At 38.7% G+C, this 23,190-nt stretch overlaps 3 protein-coding genes and 1 pseudogene across 3 annotated transcripts in view; 2 read left to right on the top strand and 2 right to left on the bottom strand.

Moving 5' to 3' along the window:
• Nucleotides 1-9,695, bottom strand: LOC113665082 (nose resistant to fluoxetine protein 6). Its single transcript, XM_027180735.2, has 15 exons — nt 9,398-9,695; nt 8,444-8,595; nt 8,005-8,089; nt 7,135-7,270; nt 6,394-6,656; nt 5,332-5,502; nt 5,080-5,173; nt 4,316-4,408; nt 3,864-4,032; nt 3,432-3,511; nt 2,724-2,852; nt 2,404-2,530; nt 1,874-2,081; nt 1,255-1,397; nt 1-1,122 (listed from the first exon to the last, which is right to left on the bottom strand). Exons 1-15 carry the CDS (start codon nt 9,639-9,641, stop codon nt 1,006-1,008), a joined length of 2,211 nt encoding a protein of 736 aa, XP_027036536.2. The 5' UTR covers nt 9,642-9,695; the 3' UTR covers nt 1-1,005.
• Nucleotides 1-23,190, bottom strand: part of LOC113680733 (EGF and laminin G domain-containing protein) — a 438,917-nt gene that overhangs the window by 361,131 nt on the left and 54,596 nt on the right. The window lies entirely within an intron of this gene.
• Nucleotides 9,615-23,190, top strand: part of LOC113665083 (O-acyltransferase like protein) — a 17,869-nt gene continuing 4,293 nt past the window's right edge. Inside the window, exons 1-13 of the mRNA XM_089200703.1 lie at nt 9,615-9,747; nt 10,447-10,706; nt 13,711-13,862; nt 14,312-14,396; nt 14,537-14,669; nt 15,162-15,442; nt 15,934-16,104; nt 17,213-17,306; nt 18,390-18,482; nt 19,091-19,259; nt 19,943-20,022; nt 21,612-21,740; nt 22,480-22,606. Of these exons, the coding sequence (XP_089056829.1) occupies nt 9,677-9,747; nt 10,447-10,706; nt 13,711-13,862; nt 14,312-14,396; nt 14,537-14,669; nt 15,162-15,442; nt 15,934-16,104; nt 17,213-17,306; nt 18,390-18,482; nt 19,091-19,259; nt 19,943-20,022; nt 21,612-21,740; nt 22,480-22,606 (1,845 nt within the window). The 5' untranslated portion in view covers nt 9,615-9,676. The remainder of the gene's footprint in view (nt 9,748-10,446; nt 10,707-13,710; nt 13,863-14,311; nt 14,397-14,536; nt 14,670-15,161; nt 15,443-15,933; nt 16,105-17,212; nt 17,307-18,389; nt 18,483-19,090; nt 19,260-19,942; nt 20,023-21,611; nt 21,741-22,479; nt 22,607-23,190) is intronic.
• LOC149049344 (uncharacterized) lies at nt 11,035-12,041 on the top strand (annotated as a pseudogene).

The following is a 23,190-nucleotide window of genomic DNA, read 5'->3' on the forward strand; positions in this document are numbered from 1 at the left end:
AAAACAATCAAATGTTTATTTCATAAAGCACCATTACAATGTCATTTATATTGGTATTTCGGTCACTCCAAAAAGAGGGTTCCTGAGAGAGCATTCAATACAAATGTGTGACTGGGATTTTCCAATCAAGGCCGGCAAAACCTACGATTACGTCTACCAGAAAATAAGAAGGTATACTTAACGAACCACTTTCGCGAATGGAATTCGAAAGACGTATTTAGTGTGTCGAACGGCAATAGAACTTCCTTAGTCAATATTTGTGGAGGCCAGCTTCACTTCCAGTTAGAAAAGTATAAACTTCATTGTCGGAACAAGATACATTGGTAACGATACCACATTATTAATTAGTTAATTAATAAACTCATAAAACTACCTCACGATTCGCAGTCGTTCGAAATCTTAAGGCACTCTTCGAGTTTACTTAGAAAGAAAAATCACGTTATCTAAATACTGACCACACTTTTGGATTACTCTTTAAACAATAAGAACAATTTTCCCTCGCCAAGTACTCCTACCTTAGAAGATTTGTGCTAGATACTTATAAAGACGTTTCATGGCTAAAAAAACTAAGTAACTCTTTAAGTCCTTCGAATTCCAATCTCAAGATATCCAAACCCATTAACGTATCATGTAGCCTACGTGTAGCCGTACCCTCCCCCTGCAAGGGTATCATGTTAACCTCCCAAAACGTACCCTATAAATGGCCTTTTTTATGAATCTTAAGGAAAACTTTGAGTTTACTTTTGTTTCTAAGGTAGATTCTGCAGTTAGTTATATATCATATACTTAATCAACTTTTTCATTAACAAATTTCATAAAAAGTCTGAAAAATCATAGCGAATATACTTTAACTGTATATCAAATATGTTATCTTTTTAATGTCAATAGAAAAATATAAAAAATATAATATTGCGCGTTGTTAATAGAGCATCTATTAAAATTGGTTGTATGGCATCACAGGAACGACTGGTCTTAATCAGACACTTTTATCCATGACATCTGAGCTCAGTTGTCACTTTTAAAAATAAACTTCTCCAACTGCATCATGGGATATTCCACACACACTGACACAATAAAGGCCACTGCATACGAAATGCCAAGTACACCGACAAAACAAAATGCCTGGTAAGGAAAAAAAGACATACACAATTACGTAACTACTGAACGTTCACATTCAACAGCAACAGCACTGCATTTCTTACGAAAGGAACAACAGTACATGGATCGAAAAACAGTAAATCGAGTCGCACTTACAATGTGGACATCAGAATATGCCCGAACAGTCTCATACGACTGAAACAGAGCAAAGATGATGATAGGGTGAACCAGATAGGCACAATACGTCAGCCGGCTCAGTGGAATCCAGAATCGAGCCGACAGGAATTTATTCACCAGACCTTCAGAAGAAGAGAACAAATAAAATCGAGTATTGCTACACTAATGCAACATCGACCAGTAATGAACATCTCTCGTATCCGGTAAGAGATCTCGTAAACATGAAAGCTAAAAAATTGAGACTGTTTTTTTCCAATCGCATGGCATGCATACAATAAAGGCTAACTCTCTGAGACTTTATGAGAATCCAACGCGATGGTTGCGCAGACCGCCATTGAGAGCCCGTTCACCTGCTATGATATATCATGCCTTATAACATTAAACACCACACGCCAAACACAGAACGAGCCATAGAAAACTCGGGGAAATACAAGCAATCGCACTTGGGCGCGGGAAAACGCAAGTTAGCAAATCACGTTCGAGTTTATTATAGCATCATGATACTGGCCTTAGTGGGTGGTAACGTTTGTGAACTCAACCAAAAGCGTTAAACGATCACAATATCGCTACACTCTATCGAAAATCGCTTTACACGTACCTCCAAGCCCGTTATGGCAAGCAAATATCACCCAGGCTAATGCCAGGCTCCACGCGAAACGTGAGAAAGTTCCGTATATGATATTCTCAGCGCGAGAAAATTGCACGGGATTGTCTTTCCTTAACGCTTTGTACTGACCATACAGAGTAGAAAGAGCGAGAACAATAGCAACACACCAGCCAGCCATGTTGAACAAGTACGTCTGAACCTTGAAGAAGTAAAACACTCAATTTGATTTCATTCCAAATTGTGATCAGATTCCTCCACGGGAAAGAATAAGGCCACTAAAATATGCCTCGCTCTCAACCTGTGGCTTCGTGGCTCAGTTGGTAGTAGCACTCGACTAGTATCTAGGAGGTACGAGTTCGAAGCCTGAATTTTTTCCCACCACAAGAATAAATTATTTTATCCCCAGGTATAATCTTCAGCACCTTGCAAACTACTCTTTGCAGGCAAAAAGGGGCTCCCACCGCCAACAAAAATGTCAACCAACATTTATGTGAAAAGATATGATCACCATAATTTCATACCTTGGTGGAAAGTCTCCAGTCCTTTACGTGAAGAAGTAAGTATCCCGTTACTATGCCGACAAGATACGGTGAAATACGACAGTAAGGCTTGACGTAAGTCAGAGACATGGAATCCACTCCGCGCCCCCTACAAAAAAAGTCATTGACATACGACAAAGTGAGAACTAAAGAGGGGCATCGAGATTTGCGCTTTTTCTCCACCGTTTGATAACACGTCTGAGCTTCAGCTCGTTGCCATAGCAAAACCAGGAAAAAACAAGCAAATAAACAATCAAAACATAACAAATGCAAACAAAAAGGTAAAAAAAATAGGTTCTCACGCGGCATCTAAAGCAGCTTTACTGATTACAACAGCAGGAAGGTCATAGTGAGCATAGATAACAGCTGTGGTGGTAAAACTGATACCCAGTAACAGAGCAACAAACACAATCAGTCCTCGCAGTCGAAACCTGGTAAGAAACACACAAGTCATTCATGAATGAAGCGATAGACATCAGAACTGCATTGTTTCAGGCTTAGAGCTGAGTAGTGACTCAACAGAATGACGAAGAAAAACAGAAAGCCCCGCCAAATCGCGATATTTCTCAATATCCATAACTTTTCTATTTATTTAAACAATTTCTTCTTCTAAATATTCTAATGATATCCAGATATCTAAGGAGAGCTTGCTGTGGTGAAAAAAAACCCTACTTAGCCGGTCCAAGCAATACGCAGGACACGTGTCACATGAACTTAGCTAGTGATGGTTTTGCTCAACATTGAGTGTGGCTCGGTGGTAGAGCATCGGAGCGCCCAATCCAAAGTTCTGAAATTCCATTCTTCACAGGAACTCAGAATCATTCTTGGTACAACACTCGTGACATGACGATAAAACATCTTTCTGCAACACTACTTAGACCTTCAAGGTCTATTAGTTTTTGGAGGAAAAATATCAATTTTTTAATTTGCTTGCAAACCAGTATACTGTTCAGTGAGACACCAAGAACGATTTTTACTGAGACTATTAAAATAATGTCTTTTGTACATACCTGTACGCTACAAAGAGAACGGCGGGAGCAATGATATAAAATTGCATGTCATTTGCTAGGTACCAGCTCCAGTCAAAACACTGCAAAAAATAGGAAAAAATAAATCGATAAATGTACACAGGAAAAAACGTAAGGAGCCTTTTAGTAACTAAGCAAATTAGCTAAATTGAACAACGTAGGTCTGATAGATGGAGCGCTCATCAGAGATTTTTCAAATCCATGGCGTGTCAACCATTTTGACTCAGAAAAAGATCGAATACGTTACAATTATCCGAAAGCGATATTTGGCCAAAAGGTGATACGGGTTACGAAACCTATCAGCTTAAGGGCGCAATCTTGATGTAAAATCATATTCTTTCACTTAAATTACAAGGAAATGTATAGCAACAGATGGGAAGAATCACTGACAAGATCTTAGCAGATAAATCTCACCGATGCACCAAAACTAGTTGGATAGAAGTTGTTAATGTAGAGTAAGTTGGTCCACCAATACTTGTCACACGGGTTCTTTTCCTGGGCTTGATACCAAAAAGGGCCATCACCAAGAAATCCATTCAGTTTGTCGTAAAACAACAAAACGAACATGTAAGCTGGAGTTAACCTGGGGAACGATTTAGCAGTATTGTTAATACATCACCAACAGCTGATTTAACCCAATTTATACACTCTGCTCAGTATGCTCATTCTCTATACTGTTCTCTTTACATTTCCTATGGTGCTGACAAAGAGAATTTATTTAACAATCAAGAGCTTCTTTAGTTGGTGACCAGCTCTGCCGTTATTACATTAGTTGCCTGGTCTATGGTTTTACGGCAAGAAAATAAGCTTTGGTATAAGCAGATGAATCATGATCAGTCTATAACAATTTGAAGTGAAAAACTTACCTCCAAAAACGATGGAAGTAGTATTTAAAGAGTGGCAGCTGTCCATTTTTCTTCTCCATATGACGCAATGACAAATAAGAAACCAAGAGACCACTGAAAAAAAAAAGCATAGTTGTAGACATTAGATATTACACAAATCTGTCTCATATGTTCAAAAAGAATCGGGAGGAGAAAGAGGGACACCTTCTAAACCAAATTTCGCACTGGAACTGATATAAAAAACCCTTTCCGTTTCATAGTTCACTTTAAAACAAAGAGGTAAAGACGAAAATTGAGCATCCTCTCTAACTTTTTCTGAGAAACCTCTTAAATTGTACGTCAAAGTAATTTTCAATTCAGTGTGAAGAGTAACTTAACAAAGATTGTTTCAATTCTGGATTACATTTTTCCACAAATGGTTTTCAAAACTCGAGCTATCACCTCGAGATGAGACGAAAAACTGAAGCCACTTGTGTTTTGGTGACTTAAGTCTGTTTTCCCGCACTTTAGGAGAGTTGCTTTTTTCTTTATTTGAGTGACAGAGACTCAGGGTGATATTTTCCTTTGTTCTGATGGGCTTTTGTTATCTCTCTGATTTTGGTTTTACAACTTGAATATTTTATCTAAAAAGCACTTTCTAACAAGAGATCTCGTAGCCTCTGGCCCTGATTTATATGATAATAGGTCAGCACTGTAAACTGAAATCAGTTAAATGGTATTATTATGCAAATATTTATCGTTTTCAAAAAATTTTTCCTCATACAAACACTTTGACCACAACATACCTCAGAAAGAAGAAACTATCCACTGAAAACGTTGCATTCCCAATAGCCTCAAACGTAAATCGTTGAAGTAATTGAAAAAATAACACAAAGTTACCTGCAATTAAAGAAAGCCCACTGATGATAAATGAGTCTGAATTGTCACTATAATCCCTTATGCTGGCCAATTGAGTGACAAACACATAACAGAATCAACCAAATTTGGGAATTTTATGATCAATATATTTGATAATGATAAAAAATAATAATACTTACTAATGGAGGATCCTAATTGGAAAGCATACACATGTCCCAGGATCACCCACCACATACTCATCACTCTCATTCCATTGATTGACGTAACAGCACTGGCAGAGACTTTGGTGTCCATAATACGGCTTGTGTTTTGAATTAATGAGAAACACAGGAAAAACTGCACAATCACATCTACAAGAAATTTTGGGAAATTTGTGACAAACTAGGTCAGCAATTTAAGGGTATATAACATACAATTACCCCACCCTTACAATAAGTTCTGTGTTGGCTTTGTTGAGACATCTGTTGTTCCGTCACTGACAACTGTTCTCCTCCAAAAGATTGGCATATACTTCTATAATAAATCTTAGGACATGCAACCACACTACCCTTAAGTTTTGATTGGCCAATTATAAAAAGAAGGGTGAATAGGGATTACAAAATGTTGTAAATAGGATGTTTTCACTACTTATGCTCAAAAACATAAAAACTAACTAGTTAAAGGAAAAACAATTTACCAAGGCTGACCAAAGAAAAGTAATGTGCACTGAATCCTAAATTCTCATAAAAATGCAAAAATTTGTAGCTTAACCACAACTCACTTATTCTTTACAAATTGCATGGTGCATCCACTAAATTTTTGAAAAAAAAAAAGGAAATCCATGTTTTTTAACCCTTTAACTCCCTAGATCTTATTAGTAATTCTCCTTACTGTCTGCCATACAGTTCTTGTGATGTTAGTTTGGAGAATTTGGCATTGAATCAACTACTAATCCCCTAATTTATATTTTTCTTTTTTCTCATCACTTGTCTACTTGATATTGTATTGATATTGTAAGGAGAAATTCTGTCTTGGTCACTCATGGGAGTTAAAGGGTTAAGGCCAAAACTGCTGTTTCCCAGACACATCTGGCCCAATTCTTTAATTTTGATCACAATGATCTTCGTCTTCTTCTTCCTCTTTTTCCTTTTCCTGTTTCTTCAAAATTTAATTATCTTCTTTACCAATAAGAAAGTTATTGTACTGGGCTATTACATGTGATGACAACACATCTGCACAATTGTAATAATCTTTAAACTTACTAGGCTCATTTTTCTGATAAGGGAAGCTTGTCAATCTGGTGGATGAACCAATTATCTCATCAGAAGGTGGGTGAACACTGCTTTGGTGACTTTGTACAAATGAATCAGACCCCTGGCCTTGAAGTATTGGTAAAGAATCATCTCTGATTGGCATGAAGCCACTAGTTTTGCTGACAGGTACAGATGGCCTCTTCATGAAACTAATTACAATGTCAAGAATTGTCCCAAAGAGGCAGAGGAACAGGATTAATCCACACAAAATCCTGTGAAGGTGAGGTGCAAATAATAATCTCTTTAATGAATACCAACTAAAGTCAAGATGAGCAAATTTTGCTAATGAACATGTATGCAAAAGGATTTTGAACCCTTTGAATATGGACACAGAAAGTAATCGGGACAAGTAGATAATGTCAAACTGAACTCCTCAGGGTGGAATTTCAGGGCACCGAACTAAATACTTTTCAAAGTTGCCATTAGGCAATTCTGAAAAATGTTTTGTTTTTGGCATTTCATTCTATCCTTTTATTATAAAATGCTCTCAAAAGTGACATTTAACAACCAAAGGGGGGAAGACAGAACAGAAAACTTTGTGTACATTAATACATGTATTCTAATAATACCAATCACAACACACATATCTCCAGGCATGAGGGAGTGTGTGAAGTTGCAAAAGTGAGTAAATGAAAGACCTGTCTCACTGTCTCATTGCCTGACTAAACTGCATCATATTAATGCACTTACAAAGTGAGTATTGCTCCTGTTGTGTATTCTGATTTTTTGCTACAGTAAACAGATTTTCCATTTGCATCTTGTCCTGGCAATGGCTGTGCTCCTGGCCTCAACACCACTTCTGTTTTATTTGCATAATTATTAATCCCTAAGAGGTTAAAACAAAAAATATATTGTGAACTTTGTGATGACCCAGTGTCTTATAATTACTTACTGACAAATATATTAAGCATGAGCTCATTTTCCAACAAACTAGATTTGTTGAGGGGTAAGTTTCTAAAGAAACTGTGGTGCTGCGTCAGTGGGAGAGTATAGCAGGTAATTTAGTGTTAACAACTGGGTTGAAAACGTAAATTAGCCACCGTAAAGGGTAAAAAAGCTGACATTTCGAGCGTTAGCCCTTCGTCAGAGCGATTGGTGAATCGCTCTGACGAAGGGCTAACGCTCGAAAAGATTTGTTGAGTTCAGCAAGTAATGCCAATTTTTTTTCTTCAAAATGTTTTTCTTTCCTTTTTCTCAGAGTAATCCAGCTGGTTGGAATCTTAAATCTTTGAATCTAATTGACTAATTGCAAATTTGTAACTGGTCCAATAGCTTTTACACAATACAGACTTCAAAAAAGAATTTTTTTAGCACCATTTATAGCTAAAATTAAGCTCAAAAAAGCAAACCAGCAGAAAAAAATAACTGTTATTTACCCATCCAGGGTAGTCCCCTGTGGTTAAAAAAAATGTCTCTTATGTGGATACTGCCTAAGGTACAGGGTTATCCCCTACAAGGACAACCCTTTACCTTAGATGGTATCCAAGACTTTGGGCACAGTTTTTCCCATGCAGACCTCCAGCCCAGGAAATAACATATTTTCATTGGCTGTGTACACACCTGTAAATACATCTTGCAGACCTCTGGTTACATCCTCTTCACTGCATTGTTTGGGTGCACAAATTCCCCAGCGGACAGGAAACAACTAACAATAACATATGGTTAGAAGACCATGGCTCCCTTACAAAATTTAAGTTTGCATATTTTTTCTTTGGCAGAAGCTCCCAGTGATAGGTCCACCAAATTCAGATATTATCATGCTGATAAAATTTTGTTTCTTTTTGAGTTCCTAAAGAGTAACCTTTAAAAGTTAGGCTTGAAGCCCTGAAACTTACAGCATATTTTTGATAGTCAAGGAAATCAGATGTAAGAGAAATTAGGCTGTGGAATTAAAAATGACACTTCACTCAAAAAAGGTTTGTACAATATCACATTCGTAGAATGAAGCAAAAATTGACAATTCTGTAAAAGTTTACTAAAAGCTGCAATATGCACTCACCTTGGTAATATTTAAAGGAGGCTGTGTGAAAGACAGATAGGCCAAACAATAATGAGCATCAGGTATGGTTTCAGTACACTCACTGTAAGATCCTAACCAACCAGTGTTCCCCAGAAAAAGTCCACTTTGAGGTTTGCCGATCGCATCCACATCTCAAGAAAAGAGACCACCATTTGTAAATATCAATCAATTTTCCTTGATTTTAAGTGGTCTGCAGTGGAGCGCAACCAATATGACCTGAGAATAACTAAGATGATCGACGCACATCTGCCGGTTATTTAGATGTCGTCTCGAAATAAATTAAACGTCTTCTCTTCTCGCCTCGATGGTCAAAACCTTTGAAAACATCGAATGAAATCGAGCGAATCGACTGCATTCCGTGTATTGACACGCAGGCGATCTGCCAAACGAGAGCGAGACCTGCATGATCATGAGCGGGGTGACATAATAATTAGATGCAGACCGTTTCATAAAGGTCGTCAATGGAAGCGATCAACGGAAAATCACCGGGTGACCGCCTAATAAAGGGTGACCACTTCATTCACCTAAACAGATTGAAATTTTTCATGCATTGATGAAGCGAATTTAAGTGATGTAGTGCGTTTGCAAGAAGCTTTGATCAAGTTACCAATCTAGAGTTCGGCTATCAACCAGCAAAGTGAACGAAAATTAAATTTATGAACTAAACAAGGGACAAAGAAGGGCGTCAGCATACCTGCATGATCAGGCTAAGGTAAGAACATCAAGCTGGCATTAATTTAGTGTCAAAAAATAAAATCGACATCTTTTAATCACGAGATATATCACGCGCATAGTACATGACCAAATACATATAGAGAAGCGTTCCGCCGGTTTCTAATGCAAATATTACGATGGGCTGGTAGGGTCATTCCCTCGTGACAACGTTGTCACAGACGTGCGTATAAAGTACGAATCTACTTTTGATATACTCACAGGAATAAGCAACTGGTGATTGTAAAAGGTTTGCAACAGTATCCTGGCACTCTTTGGAGATGTCTGAGAAGTTAAACTTTATAGGGAGAGGAGGCAGCGATGGAAAGCCGAACTTCTGTGCGAGCTGGCTGTAGTTTTCCAGAACAAATCCAGGGGATGCACAGGAACATGTGTTGAGCAAAGCAAAAGCGAAGAAGATAGCAATGAATTCCATTGCTGTCTTTGTTGGTGAAATTCCTACCATCTTGTAAACGCCGGCTAAGAAATGCCGTACTTTTGATGATGCAGCAGAAAACACATGGTCGGAGAGAGACTGGGACTGGAAACAACGTGCAGCACAAAAACGCAAAGTAACAGAATTTGACCCCCTTTCTCGGAAATACTCGTTTTCTATGGATTGGCCATATTTTACCGTAGTCGGGACTGGAAAAGCAACGGCTTTTTGTTTATCCGTCCTAGAAAACTCACATCTGGAGAGCTTGCAATAAAAAAATAGAGTTTACGTTCGCGGGCATAATTATGTTTTTGGCTTGACTCTGTAATTTATCGGTGTCGAGACTTGACACTGATGATGATTTCTGCATAGGTTATCAAACGACAGCTACTATTACGGACAACAGTCCTTCTCAGAACTACTCTTACTCGGACAATCAGACTGCAACATCAAATGTTGTTCCAGAGCACTCTATAAGCTATTTATACTTTCATCCTTAGTCAATTTGGAACGAGAATACGAGGTATCTTAGTGAGTGTTGCAGTGAATAGATTTGACCGAGACACAGGTAAAGCTCCGATTGTTCTCGAAATCCGGAGAGCTTCATTTCAAGTCGCATGTAACACAGACATGAAAGAGTGTAATGTAGCGACGGACGGACACACATTTCGTGACATCCAAGTGTTAAATTCCCTTACAAACCTTTCACTGATTCGCGTTGCTCACATAGAGCCTACTCCCAATCTCTAAGAATAGCTTTCGTTTCCAGTATCTCTCTGCCAATTATTGAATGCTATACGGCTTTCTCATCAGCATTACTTCACATGTCTTACAGCTTGTTGTGCGGCTTCATCATGGTGGGTTGTTCAACAACGAAGACAGCTGTCAAATCCTTTGCCGTGTTCGTCGCCTTTTCTGTGCTTCAGAGATGTTCATCTTCATCTCCTGGATCTGTTTGGGAAGGCAACAGTCACATCGCTCAGCAGTTTGGCTTTCCATTCCCATTTCCACTCCCGAAATTTAATTTCTCAGACGTCTCCGAAGAGTGCCAAGCTATGGTCCAAAAACTTCTGAAATCGCCGCTATCCTTAAAGTGTGAGTATAGCGCATCTAATTTCCAACTTTTCGTCTAGGAATCTTTAATTTACCTTGATGGTGGCGTCACGACAAAATAACCAACCTAACTCCCCTTCTAAACTTTGCCTAAAATATATTTTCTGCACAAACTGCCATTACCGTCCTGTACCATCTTCAGCATGGTGTCACGTGGACCAGGTTTGATACTAGATGTCAGGTGATCAAAGAATCACGTTTTCTTTTTTTTACTTTTATCTCACGGCCACGGAGGAAACTGATCGCTGATAACTTCTCTGCGTCTCAATGTTCTCTGATCCCTTTAAGGTTGATTAAACACTATGGATAATTTCGGTAGCTCGATTGAATTTAATTTCATACCTGTGTAAGGGAACAACGAATTCACGTGACATAGTTTTGAAATCGCTTACGGCGGTTCTGTCAACTTTGGTCTTTGGTCAGCGGCTACTCGCACGATCATACAGAGTCCGCTATGATGTCACGAGTTTTGGCGTCAGATGTGTGACAACACGATGGCGAATGGAGCTCGAACTTGGGGGAAATGTGAGTTAAAATGTCAATAACTTCGAGTCACGATTCAACGATTACTGCATACAAGCTAACTACTGCGAACTCGCTAAAGATCTTTTTACAGAAAGAGCCGCTCATTACAAAAGTCCTCTGAGAGAAATTTCAGCTTTACGCTCTGCACTTCCAGATGAAGCCTTGTCGGTCGTCAGATACACAATCGAACCTCAAATTCCAGAGGGAGATTAAAAGAAACCCTTGGTTTAGATGAATAAAATACGAGCCTATTACACTGGCAGCACAGGAAGTTCTCTCCTGACTGATCGATACAAGTTCTGAACTACCTCTCAAACCCATCACGAGTCCATGCAAGAGTGGAAAGTTAAGGTGAGACACGCTGGCAGCCTATGTGGCTATGGCGATCTTAGTGATGAACGTTGTAGAGAAAAATTTATATTTGGGCTGAATGATGATAACATACGTACGGAGTTGCTTAAAACAAATATAAAACCTGACAACTTTAAGAATTCCCTTTCCGATGTAGTCGCCGAGGCGAGAGCTATAGAGTCCGCCAAGCAGACAAACAAATTAATCGCAAACTCGTCCATAAGAATTGACGAAAATGTCCACTGGACAGGCCTCAGACACAGCCAGATGAAACTTCGAAGGGAACCTGGTACATATTTTTAGTGAAGATTACAGGAAGTTCTCTGTTAAATACAGGTTTAAACATTCCACATCATCCCCCTGCCATTCTAAAGATAACAGAAGAGCTGAAGCTGCCATTAAAGTTGCAGAATCCTTGTTAAAAAGAGCTGATGACTTCCACAGTGCCATGCTGATATACAGGAACAACCAACCTCAAGGTCACACTTACTCGCCAGCCCTACGCATGCTTCTACAACATGCCAGAACCACACTCCCTACCATAGATTAACTCGTGACCCCCACCACACTAAACTATAATTGTTGAGGAGGAGATCTCAAAGAAAAGGTGCAATAGCAAAACACATTACAACAAGTCAGCTAGTGTAGAACAAGAACCACTCATCATTGGTACTTATTCTTATGCTAAACCACCTCTGCACCAGCATGGGAAACCATGGATCTAAGTGATCAACCAACACTGCTTAAGGCTGCATGATTCAAAGGAACAGAGTCCAGCTAAAGCCTGCAGACCCATCTTCCTGGAACCAATCCCCAAGAAGTTGAAATAAGCACACACAACACAAACATTTACCAGAAACGGTCAATGGAAACTGCAGAGCAACCACAGTCCAGTCAACACCCTTCAGCCCAACCCAGTCTACCACTTTAGGGACCCCCCTTTCCTCAGACCCCAGTCAGTTTGCAAATCATAAATACCACACTAGTTGACCCTTCAGCCCCCTGAAGACCAAGCACCAGACATTACACCACCACAACCCTGGGAACTGACACAGAAGTTAAGCAGACCCAGTCTGGACGGCTAATTTAAAATCCCTAAAGACTGAAAGACTATGTCACAAACTAGTCATAAGCTGTTTTTTTTATTTATAAGCATCGATTAAGAGTCACTGAACATACAAACAGTTAACATGCATTTCTACTATTGTTCAATTGTTGTCATTCGAGTGTAGCATACATTCTGTATGGTCCTAGGCTATGGGTATTTAAGTTATAGTCCCAGGTTGGTTTTTGTTTTGGGTTTTTAGTCTCTTTCTTTTGTTAGGAGATGTTGGCTAGTGGCTACTTGCACAATTATACGTCAGAGATACGTTCTTGTAGTCTGCCATTTTGATTGCACTAACCACAAATAAAGGAAGTTCTGTCACAAGTATTGGCCCCTAGACTTGGTGTCAGAAGTCATGATGGTGTTGTTTCTGTCACTAGTATTGGTCCCTCAACTAAATCTCTGAGGTGATGACTATAAATAAATTGAAAGCTGTTGAACTACCTGTGAGGTGTGTGCAATGTAAGATTTGCACAAATTTTGTCGATATTCTCACAAATTATGACTGGCAAATACAGAGAGACGAACTTGAGTCATTGTTTTAAGTGTGTTTCAATTGAGAGATAACACTCTTAGACTGCTATGAAACTGGTACTATGAAAATGAAGAGAAGTTCAGCTGATGGTTTTGTCACTAAATACAGTCGACTCTTGCCCTGTAGACTACTCACTATTATGAACACTCTGCCATTGTGGACAAGAGCCCTGAGCCCTCCGGCAAAATGCTTATTTCAAATGCTAATTATCTATAGGAATGAGAAACAGATAAACCAGCTCTTTATTCAGGTTTTTTAGACAAAAATAGATTGATTGTTTAATTTTATGAGTCTTTCATCTGCAACCATCATACATTTGTTTATATTGCAAGAAGTTTATCGCAACTGTTGCATCCATTGGTTGGTCTTCCTGTGTTGTCTCAGTTGAGTTATGGTGTTCTAAATGGTAATGATGGTTATTGTGGTAAAGTCAATCATTTTGATAACTAGTGGCTGTCTGTTTACTTCAGATTTGGATGCTATCGGTAAACCTCAAAGTGGACTTTTTTGGGGTAACACTGGTTGGTTAGGATCTTACAGTGAGTGTACTGAAAGCATTCCTGATGCCCACTATTGTTTGGCCTATGTGGCTTTTCCACAGCTTTCCTTAACCATTACAGAGGTCAGTAGTACATAAATTTACACAATGTTAAATTGTGAATTAAAAATAATTGATCAAATTCTTATAAAACATTTTAAATCTATTGTATTGTAATACCTAAAGAAACTTATTTTACCTTCAATTTCCACTTTTCCAAGATTTTAAAGCATTTTCTGCTAAATCTGGGGATTTTCAGTTGATCCCATACCAAATGCTCAGAACTTCCATCATAAGAACTGTATAGCAGACAGTAAGCAGCATTTCTAATGAGAACAAGGAGTGAAAGGTTTAAGTGAAAATAGAATATTGAGCACACCTGAACTAAAATAAACAGCTCAGGCCTTTGAGAATCAACAATTAGAGAATTCTCCAATTTCCAGTGGTTAATAAACCCTGTAAGATGTACTGAGTGAGCCTAAAATTATGGTACATAACTGTGCAGTCATCATTTGTCTTTGTTACCTGACTAGTCTATTCCTGTACGCTGGGGTATTTGTGCTCCAAAACAATGCAGTGAAAAGGATGTTACAGCAGGACTGCAAGATATGTTTACAGGTGTGTACAATCACAATTTTATACTTAATCTAGTGAGAAAGTATTCCCAAGATAGCACAAGTCAGGTGAAAGCTGGAATGTAAGAATTTTTAAGTAGTTAAGTCTTTGGTTTATCTGTTTATTTTTTGGTTTCCACACAGGAATCAACAAGTATATGAATCAGACTGAGGTAGAATTAAGGCCGATTTCTAACCTATATGGACTTCCAGCAAGCGACAAAGCTGTTCACTGCAATAAGAAATCAGAATACACAACAGGAGTAATATTCACTCTGTAAGTATGTGCAAGGATTATTTTTACAATTGCTTTTAATGCGTATATACAAATTGAACTTTAATATGTGTTAAACTCTTAACTCCCAGATCTGATTGTAAATTCTTCTCTGCTGGCTGTGACACATTTCCTTAACTACTGTTGGTCAAGATAACTTTTGTTTGATAAGTTTGAATATTCACATCACCTGTTTGGTGGATGATGTATTGATAGTATTGGGAGAAATTACATGTCAATCACTTCTGGGCTGTAAAGGATGAATGCATGTGTGTGTACTAGTTAAGTGGTCTTTTTCCTAATAATGGTATTATAAACAATTTTTTGCATTTTTTTTAAACACAGAGAATAGTTACTGTTCAGATATTAGTTTATCAACAAAAACGTTTGAAAATTTGAAATACAATTAAATACTTTAATCAGATGTCATGTAGATTTCAAGATAATTAAAACATCATTATTTTTATTATTAATAATTTTAATAATTGTTCACAGGATCTTGTGTGGTCTAATCCTGTATCTCTGCCTTATTGGAACACTTAGCGACATTGTGATTAGCTTTTTGAAGAAACCCTCTGAACCTGTCAACCACAAAAATGGCTACATACCAATCAGAGACGACTCCCCAGTAACGTTTGATGGTGATGTTCCTGATTCATGCACAGGAAGTGGCGCGCATAGCAGTAACACCACGCAATTCATGAACCCATCCCCTAAAGTGGCAATTAGTGCATCGACTAGGCTTACAAGTTTTTCCCAGAAGAGAGATGAGCCGTGTAAGTAGAAGGACTTGATGTTTAAAGAATGGATAACACTATCCAACGGATGATCGCTCTCCAGCGAATCATACTGCGCTATCCACAATGTGGAGATATATTTGTCTAGTAGATAGCTTTTTCCACTCTTCAAACAACTGAGCCTGCAGATCAATTTATTCCTAAGGATGGGTCTGCCATGGCAGTACTTCCTTATTTGTGTGTGCAGCTCTAACCGTATTTTTCTCTTTTGGAACTTCTTTGCTGTTGAATTTGAACAAACGTTCAATTTTCTTCGCATTGTGGAATTTTTGCCACTCAGATAGCTAATTTATGAAGATAAGGGTCAGATACGGTACGAGGGTCCACTGATCAAGAACCAGAATAATGCAAATACTTTCGGTTCACCGTGAACTGGAACTACTCCTAAAGAGTCGTTGATGGAATAAATTCAGTCCTTATTTTCTCTCTCTCTCTCTCTCTCTCTCTCTCTCTCTGTTACATTCCTATAGATTTGGTGGTGCGATTTTTTCTGTGTTTCTCATTAATTAAAAACACAAGCCGTATTATGGACACCAAAGTCCCTGCCGGCGCCATCACGTCAATCAATGGAATGAGAGTGATGAGTATGTGGTGGGTGATCCTGGGACATGTTTATGTGCTTCAAACTGTATCAATTATGAGTAAGTATTGTTCACTTCATAAAGCAATTTTTGATCGACTGTTGACAATTGTATGGGTTTGGTTTTGCTCTACTTCGCTGTGATTGGTTTAGAAAATTCGTTTGATTTCTCAACCAAACAGATTCAAAATGAAAACTAATCTTGAGTAGGAAGAATGATATGTTTTTAAGCTCGGTAAAGAAATAGAGGAAGAAAAACACCCATCTATCTCTATTTCTTTACCGAGCTTAAAAACTAACCATCTTTATTATTCTATTTGCAACATATGACACTATCGACACTGCTCATTCGAGCAGTATGCAGTAAGCGTGTAATATATGAACTTCGTAATGGGCCTTACTCACCGTAGAGTCTCTGTGGCATCGGAGTGCGGAATCGGAAGGTCTGTAGTTCAATTCTTCATGGGTACTAATTTTTTTTTGTCCCACGCTCGTGACAAGACGAAAACATCTTTCTCTAATCTTGACTAATTGATTACTCAGTCAAGTTTTCGTTTGCGTTTTCCTTTAATTCTTATAGGCTCGTGGATTTTATTGTCCTTTGTACTGACTCGCAGTTGTGATTACATTGGTTTTGTTTTTTCCGCACTCTATCGAGCCTACAATTGGCGGAGCTATGAAAATAAGCGGCGAAACCGCTTGGGACGGAAAATTGTCAGCCTCTTGTTGCTGTGAAGCGCACAATAAAACCGCCAGTTGGAATACAATAAAATCGCTAGAATTGGAGTCTTTCCTTGTCTTTTTCCTTTAATGTTTACTATTTGATTCACCTGCGAATGGCATATTTCAAGCTAGGTCTTTCCCCGGTTGGTCGTTCTCAGTGCTGAAAATGCATTACTTGTGTTTGTGCTTCATATTATTCTTGAAGGGCTACCACTAGCTAAGTCAACCCTGCGTTATCATTGTACCGGTTTCCTAACTTAACATTTACACATGAACTTGCGACTCCTTTACGTGTTCTTTGATTTTCAGCAAGAGAAAATAATGGGCTTTTTATTTCTAGATTGCTTTCAATGAATGATCCTTGTTAAATATGACGCCTGCAATAAAGAGAATTGTTTACGAAGTACCTTACATCATTCGTATTTCTCTCTTTTTTTTATCTGTAGGCAACCTCCTCTCCGTGGTTGAAGTCATACATCGATTTACGTTTGAAGCTATTGGCAATGCTACCTTTTCGGTGGACAGTTTCTTTTTCCTGAGGTATGTAGTTGACAGTTACCTTATATGAGGTTATGGTGTGATTTTTGTATGTATTTCTTTTTGAGGGGGACATTGACAATGCACAAGGGTAATGAAGATACTTCACAAGGCTGCCCTTTGCAATTTTTTGTTTATTTGTAATTTTTGAATACATATAATTGCAAGTCTAAGAGATCTGTGGTTTGTTGTCGCCCAATCCTTATGAAGGGGTCGTTTCCCTAACGTTGTGAGGGGCCACTCTTCTTACGGGTGGAGGGTGCTTCTTACCATCGGAAATTTGCGATGGTGTAACGCAGAGGGATGTTTTAGTTATTTTAAGTACTTACACCTCGTGTATTACATAGAGAATAATACACGGGCGCACGTAGATATGGAATTTCTCTTCCAGTGTTCAACTCGGTAGCTTACGAGTGAGCGCAGCGAACGTGTGAGATATCGAGTTAAACACGAGAAGAGAAATTCCACATATACAAGCAACTATGTATTATTTTGTTTAATATACAAACATAATACGCCTTTATTGATAAGAAAATTCGACTTAATGAATGAATGAATGAAAGGATCCGTAATCCGCGCGATAAGGCTCAAGATGAATAAGATGCGTGGAATCATAACAAAAACAAACAGTGGGCATAACTTTTAATTCACCGAATTCTTAGTTATCGACTTTTTCCGTACTGACAAGGGAAATCTGCTCGGTTACAGGGCAAAAATCGGCGAAAAATGTCATCGCCAAAGCCAAGCCAAACTCGGTTTTTCTTTCTGTGTTTTGGTTTTCTTCCGCTTCTAGGAAAATTTTAACGTCACTTTTTGTAAGCGATACGAATTATTCAGTGTTGTTAGCAGCCATTGCCCAAGAAAATTTCGACAAATGACGTCAGATGGAGAATGGCGAAGGCTCTGCCATTCATTCATTAACCTGAGAGATTAGCGCCAAAGGTAAGTGACGTGTCAGCAGCTGATTGGCGTAACAAATTCGTGGAAAATTATCGTTACGCGTGTGCTGTGACGGCTTTCTTCAGAAATGGGAATCCTTAATTGTAAAACACAGCAGTTTATGTAATTAACTTTTTTTTTTTACAGTGGTCTCCTGGTTTCGTATTTGTCTTTGCGTCATATGGAGAAGAAAAATGGACAGCTGCCACTTTTTAAGTACTACTTCCATCGTTTTTGGAGGTAAGTTTTTTCCTCGCTTGACAATTTTTAAATTCGTCATCGTTAAGTCCACACGTTGGACCAACTTCAAAACTTTCCATCTTTCTTAGTCTATCTACAAACCTCAAAGATCTTCGTGATATGTTGCGTAACAAACCAAGTCGATGGCTGAAGAGGAGACTACCAACCGGCTGAGTTTCAGTAATTAGGAGCCACATAAAAAGACAGTTTTAATTGCTTTTGTCTATAATTCTAGTTATGACTAAAGCAGAAGTTATTTGTGACGTGCGGCGTTGTGGTTTTGCGTATGCGGGCAAGTTACTGAGATATTTCAAAATGGCGGCGTCCGTTCTTGTATTCGAAGGACATTTGCAGATAATTTTCCAGCGCTTAGGTTGGAACCTCAGAACTGCCATAAGTGTTAAATTTTCGTCCACCCTCGTAATGGCCGGGATAGAAACAATTTTCCAATGGTTTATGAAGCTTTTATTACGTTTAAATAATTTTCATTCAGGTAGACATTGATAATTTGCTCTCTCTAGGTCAGTGCCTGATGCATTGTGATAGTTTTTTATAACAAGTTTGGGTAGTGATCCTCGTGTAATGGAGTTTTTCATATCTTTCCCCAGATTAACTCCAGCTTACATGTTCGTTTTGTTGTTTTACGACAAACTGAATAGATTTCTTGGTGACGGCCCTTTTTGGTATAAAGCACAGGCAAAGAACCCGTGTGACAAGTATTGGTGGACCAACTTACTCTACATTAACAACTTCTATCCAACTAGCATGAATGCATCGGTGAGATTTTTCCTGAAGTATTAACATTAGAGGGTGACAAAGTGTTTATACGTGACGCGTGATTAAGGCTGAAATGGGTGATGTGTGAATTGTGCAGATAGGCGAGCGTAATTCGTGCATTATGAACCAGTGTGTCCGGCGAAAACCTCAAAACCTCCCTGAAATCTTGTCCACTAAAGGAGAGATTAGAAGTCTTCCCTTTATACCTGTGATGCGTGAGACTGGATCAGGAGTTCAGGACACTCCTCCTTCCTTTGCTCCTCTCACATCAGTCAGAGCAATTTTTTGGGCAATTATCGTCGGTTAGTGGTATGGTTTAAAAGCCCAGTCAAACGCACGCAACATTTCAACGCTACGTCCTGCAACATTGTTAAATCGTGAAGAAGCTGGTTAAACGCGCGTAACATCTTGCAATGTTCAAAAATGTTGCAACAAAACTTTGACCATTTTCAAACTTTATCCAAAACCGTCCAACATGTCGTAACATGTTGCTACAGGGTGGCCAAATGTGTCCAACACATTGCTCGCAACAACGTTGCAAGATTTTACGTTGAAATTTTGCGTGCGTTTGGCCAGGCCTTAGGGAAGCGTCAAGGACCTTATGCCTGTTTTCAGTAGAATTGAGGCTAGAACTGCAGTTTTTTGGAGTAGTCCAAATGGATGTACGATGTTTTTCTCTACAGTGTATTGGTTGGGCCTGGTACCTAGCAAATGACACGCAGTTTTATATCATTGCTCCCGCCATACTCTTCGTCGCGTACAGGTATGAACTGAGGAGAGAGTGCATCTGTTATCAAAAAAAAAAAGTTCGAACAAATATTGAAGCTGACAGTTACTGCCAGTTTCTTACAAAACCTGTGTCTGAGGAATAATTCTACTGTGTCTAGGCGGGTATCATTTTCCTCCACATCCCCGCCCTCGCAAATTATACCTTTCACTGCCTCCACCCGTTGTAAATGTTTTCTCGGAAGTTTACAAAAATCTAAAGACAGTAAAATGCAATGACATTTTATCAGTTTTTGACTCGATGAGTTGAACTTCTCTGTTGGCTAAAATGTAAATGTTGAATAACAGGAAAAAATAGGGAAAAACTGATTTAATGTTTTCCTTGGAAATACTTTTTCTTCTACGCGGAAGATTTCATTTTCTATAGATTAGGAGAGGTAAACCAAGGTTGATTCATTTTTAACTTCTTTTTAACTCGTGAATTGCGCGCATGCGCAAGAGCGAGTTGTAGTTATGATGTGGCTCGCTCGATTGGTCGATTCCTGTAAACTTGTTTTCGATTTTAGGATTTTGAGTGCATTTGATAGTTTTTGGCGAGTAGTAAACAAGAATAGTGGATGGGGTGAAAAGGAAGCCAATGATAATCTTAAAAGAGTTTTTTTTTTCGTTTTAGTTTCAACAAGCGGCGCCAGCGACTAGCAGACGTGCGAGCATTCACACTGAAATAAAAGAACAACCTTCGTTTTTCATAAAATTGTAATTTACAATCCTTGAACTTGAAAACAATCTGAATATTCATTAAAAATATCACTTACTACGAAGCGCTCGGAGTTTACAGGTGTTCAAAAGCTTTTTCTGTTATGGCGTGAGATTGGGGACAAAATCGATCATTACATTTCGAATCGTGTGTTTTTTCTGTGTGAAGCAACAAAAGGTGCCGGTGACTGACGCAATTACTGGTTAACACGAAAATCAAATAACACCTAAACAAATAATTTTGGCTACCGATTTTCAGTAAATTTTTAAAAAACAACTGTCTTTTAAGTTTCAAGACGATTTGAAGATTCAAAAGAAATGTTACGTACTAAAATGCGATAGTTATACACCACAAATTGATAAATAGGCCAGAAATGAAATTCTGTCTTGTTCTTGATTATACGTTGCCTAGCAAGTGACCAAAATCTACCCAGGCGGAAATCCAAAATGACGGTGGCAGTCTGGGCTTTGTGATATCACTCAGAACTTGTTCCCGTTTGTCTCATTTGATAAAGAGGGAATCATTAATGTTTTCATTAAGACAGTATTGCTTCCACATTTACTTCCAACCTTTTCTTTTGAACCAGAAACAAGAATGATATATGTTTAAAACACATAACATCATCCACTCTTGTCAAATGTAATAGCATGATCATTTCAATTGTAATGCCTTCTTATCCCAACGTTACTTTGTTTCTTTGCTACATTAGCGAACACTGAACTACTGCTCGTACTCTAAACATGACAATAAACCACAAAATTCCCTAAACCAGATAACATTAAACATAATCCAAAAAATCGTGTAAGTCATCTGTCAATTCACGAGTTTGCTCATAGAGCACTGATCTGTTCTTGTTTGTTTCTTCTCAGGTTTCGTCTTCGAGGATTGATTGTGATTGTTGGGTTCTTACTGAGCATAAGTTTCGCCACCACAGCTGCTATATATGATCATTACAAGATTTCCGCCGTTATACCTAGTAGAGAAACTCAGGAACAAAGGTGAGAACTCCCTCTTTTGTCTGCTCATTCACCTTTGCACTTGTGAATTGTGTGTTAATTCATCAATTTTTGAAAATTTACATGAAAAAATCACCAACCCTGATTGGTTGACTCAGCTAGTATCCGCTGCGATGGAAGGGGGTAGGTTTCTCAAGAAACTTAGTGTGGCGTCAGAGGGAGATATTACATGATAATTTGGTTCTATGTCAACTGAGATGATAATATATATTGGTCACCGTAAAGAGTTTCTAAAGCTGACGAAGAGCTGACGCTCGAAACGTCAACTTTAGAAATCTACATTATCAGCTTATGAAATTCAATATGAAAACGATCTTCGCAGTAATGAACACTACTTGAGCAGTAGTGAAAATAAGGCCTGAAAAAAATTCAGGTCTGTACGCGATTTGAACCCATGACCTCTGCGATACCGGTGCAGCGTTCTACCAACTGACCTAACAAGCCAACAAGGAGCTGGTCATTATGTTGGTTCCAAATAAACCCGTGAAGTGATGGATAAATGACTGTAAATATATGAAAGTCATACATTTGAACTGCGGATAAAGACGTGAATATGAAAACGACCTTCTATATTTTCACCATTGCTCAAGTACTGTTCATTACTGCGAAGATCGAAGTCTTTACCCGCAGTTCAAATATATGACTTTCTTATATCTAGTTATTCGCATCGGCGAAAATCGTCTTGTGATAGACAATGCGTATTTATCTATTGATTTTGCAGCCAGAAAGGTGTGGATTTCATGTCTCTGACTTACGTCAAGCCTTACTGTCGTATTTCACCGTATCTTGTTGGCATGGTAACTGGCTACTTACTTCTCAACGATAAGAACTGGAGACTTCCTAGCAAGGTACGTAATTATGGCAATCTTGTCACATAAATGTTACTGAGCAATTTGTCATATTTACTAGAAGGACAATCAGAGTTGTGTTTCCATTGCTAGTTGAAGTCAATTTGCTGGCCTGTTTCAGTCAGCCAGTCGCTCCGTCAGCCAGTCGTGAGTCAGTTAGTCAATCAGCCAGTCAGTCAGTTAGTCAGTCAATCATTCAGTAAGTCAACCAGTCGGTTGGTGATTCAGTCAGTCAGTCAGTCGGTCAGTCAATCAGCCAGTCAGTCAGTCAGTCAGTCAATCAGCCAGTCAGTCAGTTAGTCAGTCAATCAGCCAGTCAGTCAGTCAGTTAGTCAATCAGCCAGTCAGTCAGTCAGTCAGTCAATCAGCCAGTCAGTCAGTTAGTCAGTCAATCAGCCAGTCAGTCAGTCAGTCAGTCAATCAGCCAGTCAGTCAGTTAGTCAGTCAATCAGCCAGTCAGTCAGTCAGTTAGTCAATCAGCCAGTCAGTCAGTTAGTCAGTCAATCGTTCAGTCAGTCAGTCAGTCAATCAGCCAGTCAGGCAGTTAGTCAGTCAATCAGCCAGTCAGTCAGTTAGTCAGTCAA

Source organism: Pocillopora damicornis, chromosome 3, assembly GCF_964200805.1.
Source record: "Pocillopora damicornis chromosome 3, jaPocDami1.2, whole genome shotgun sequence".
NCBI classification, from domain to species: domain Eukaryota; kingdom Metazoa; phylum Cnidaria; class Anthozoa; order Scleractinia; family Pocilloporidae; genus Pocillopora; species Pocillopora damicornis.

Excerpts from the sequence above, each read along its gene's own strand:
- LOC113665082 (XM_027180735.2), bottom strand. The coding sequence starts at position 9,641 with ATGGTAGGAATTTCACCAACAAAGACAGCAATGGAATTCATTGCTATC. Across the intron at positions 5,174-5,331 it reads CCAATTAGGATCCTCCATTA|GTAACTTTGTGTTATTTTTT; the intron begins GTAAGTATTATT and ends CTTTAATTGCAG. Across the intron at positions 2,082-2,403 it reads ACTGGAGACTTTCCACCAAG|GTTCAGACGTACTTGTTCAA; the intron begins GTATGAAATTAT and ends TACTTCTTCAAG.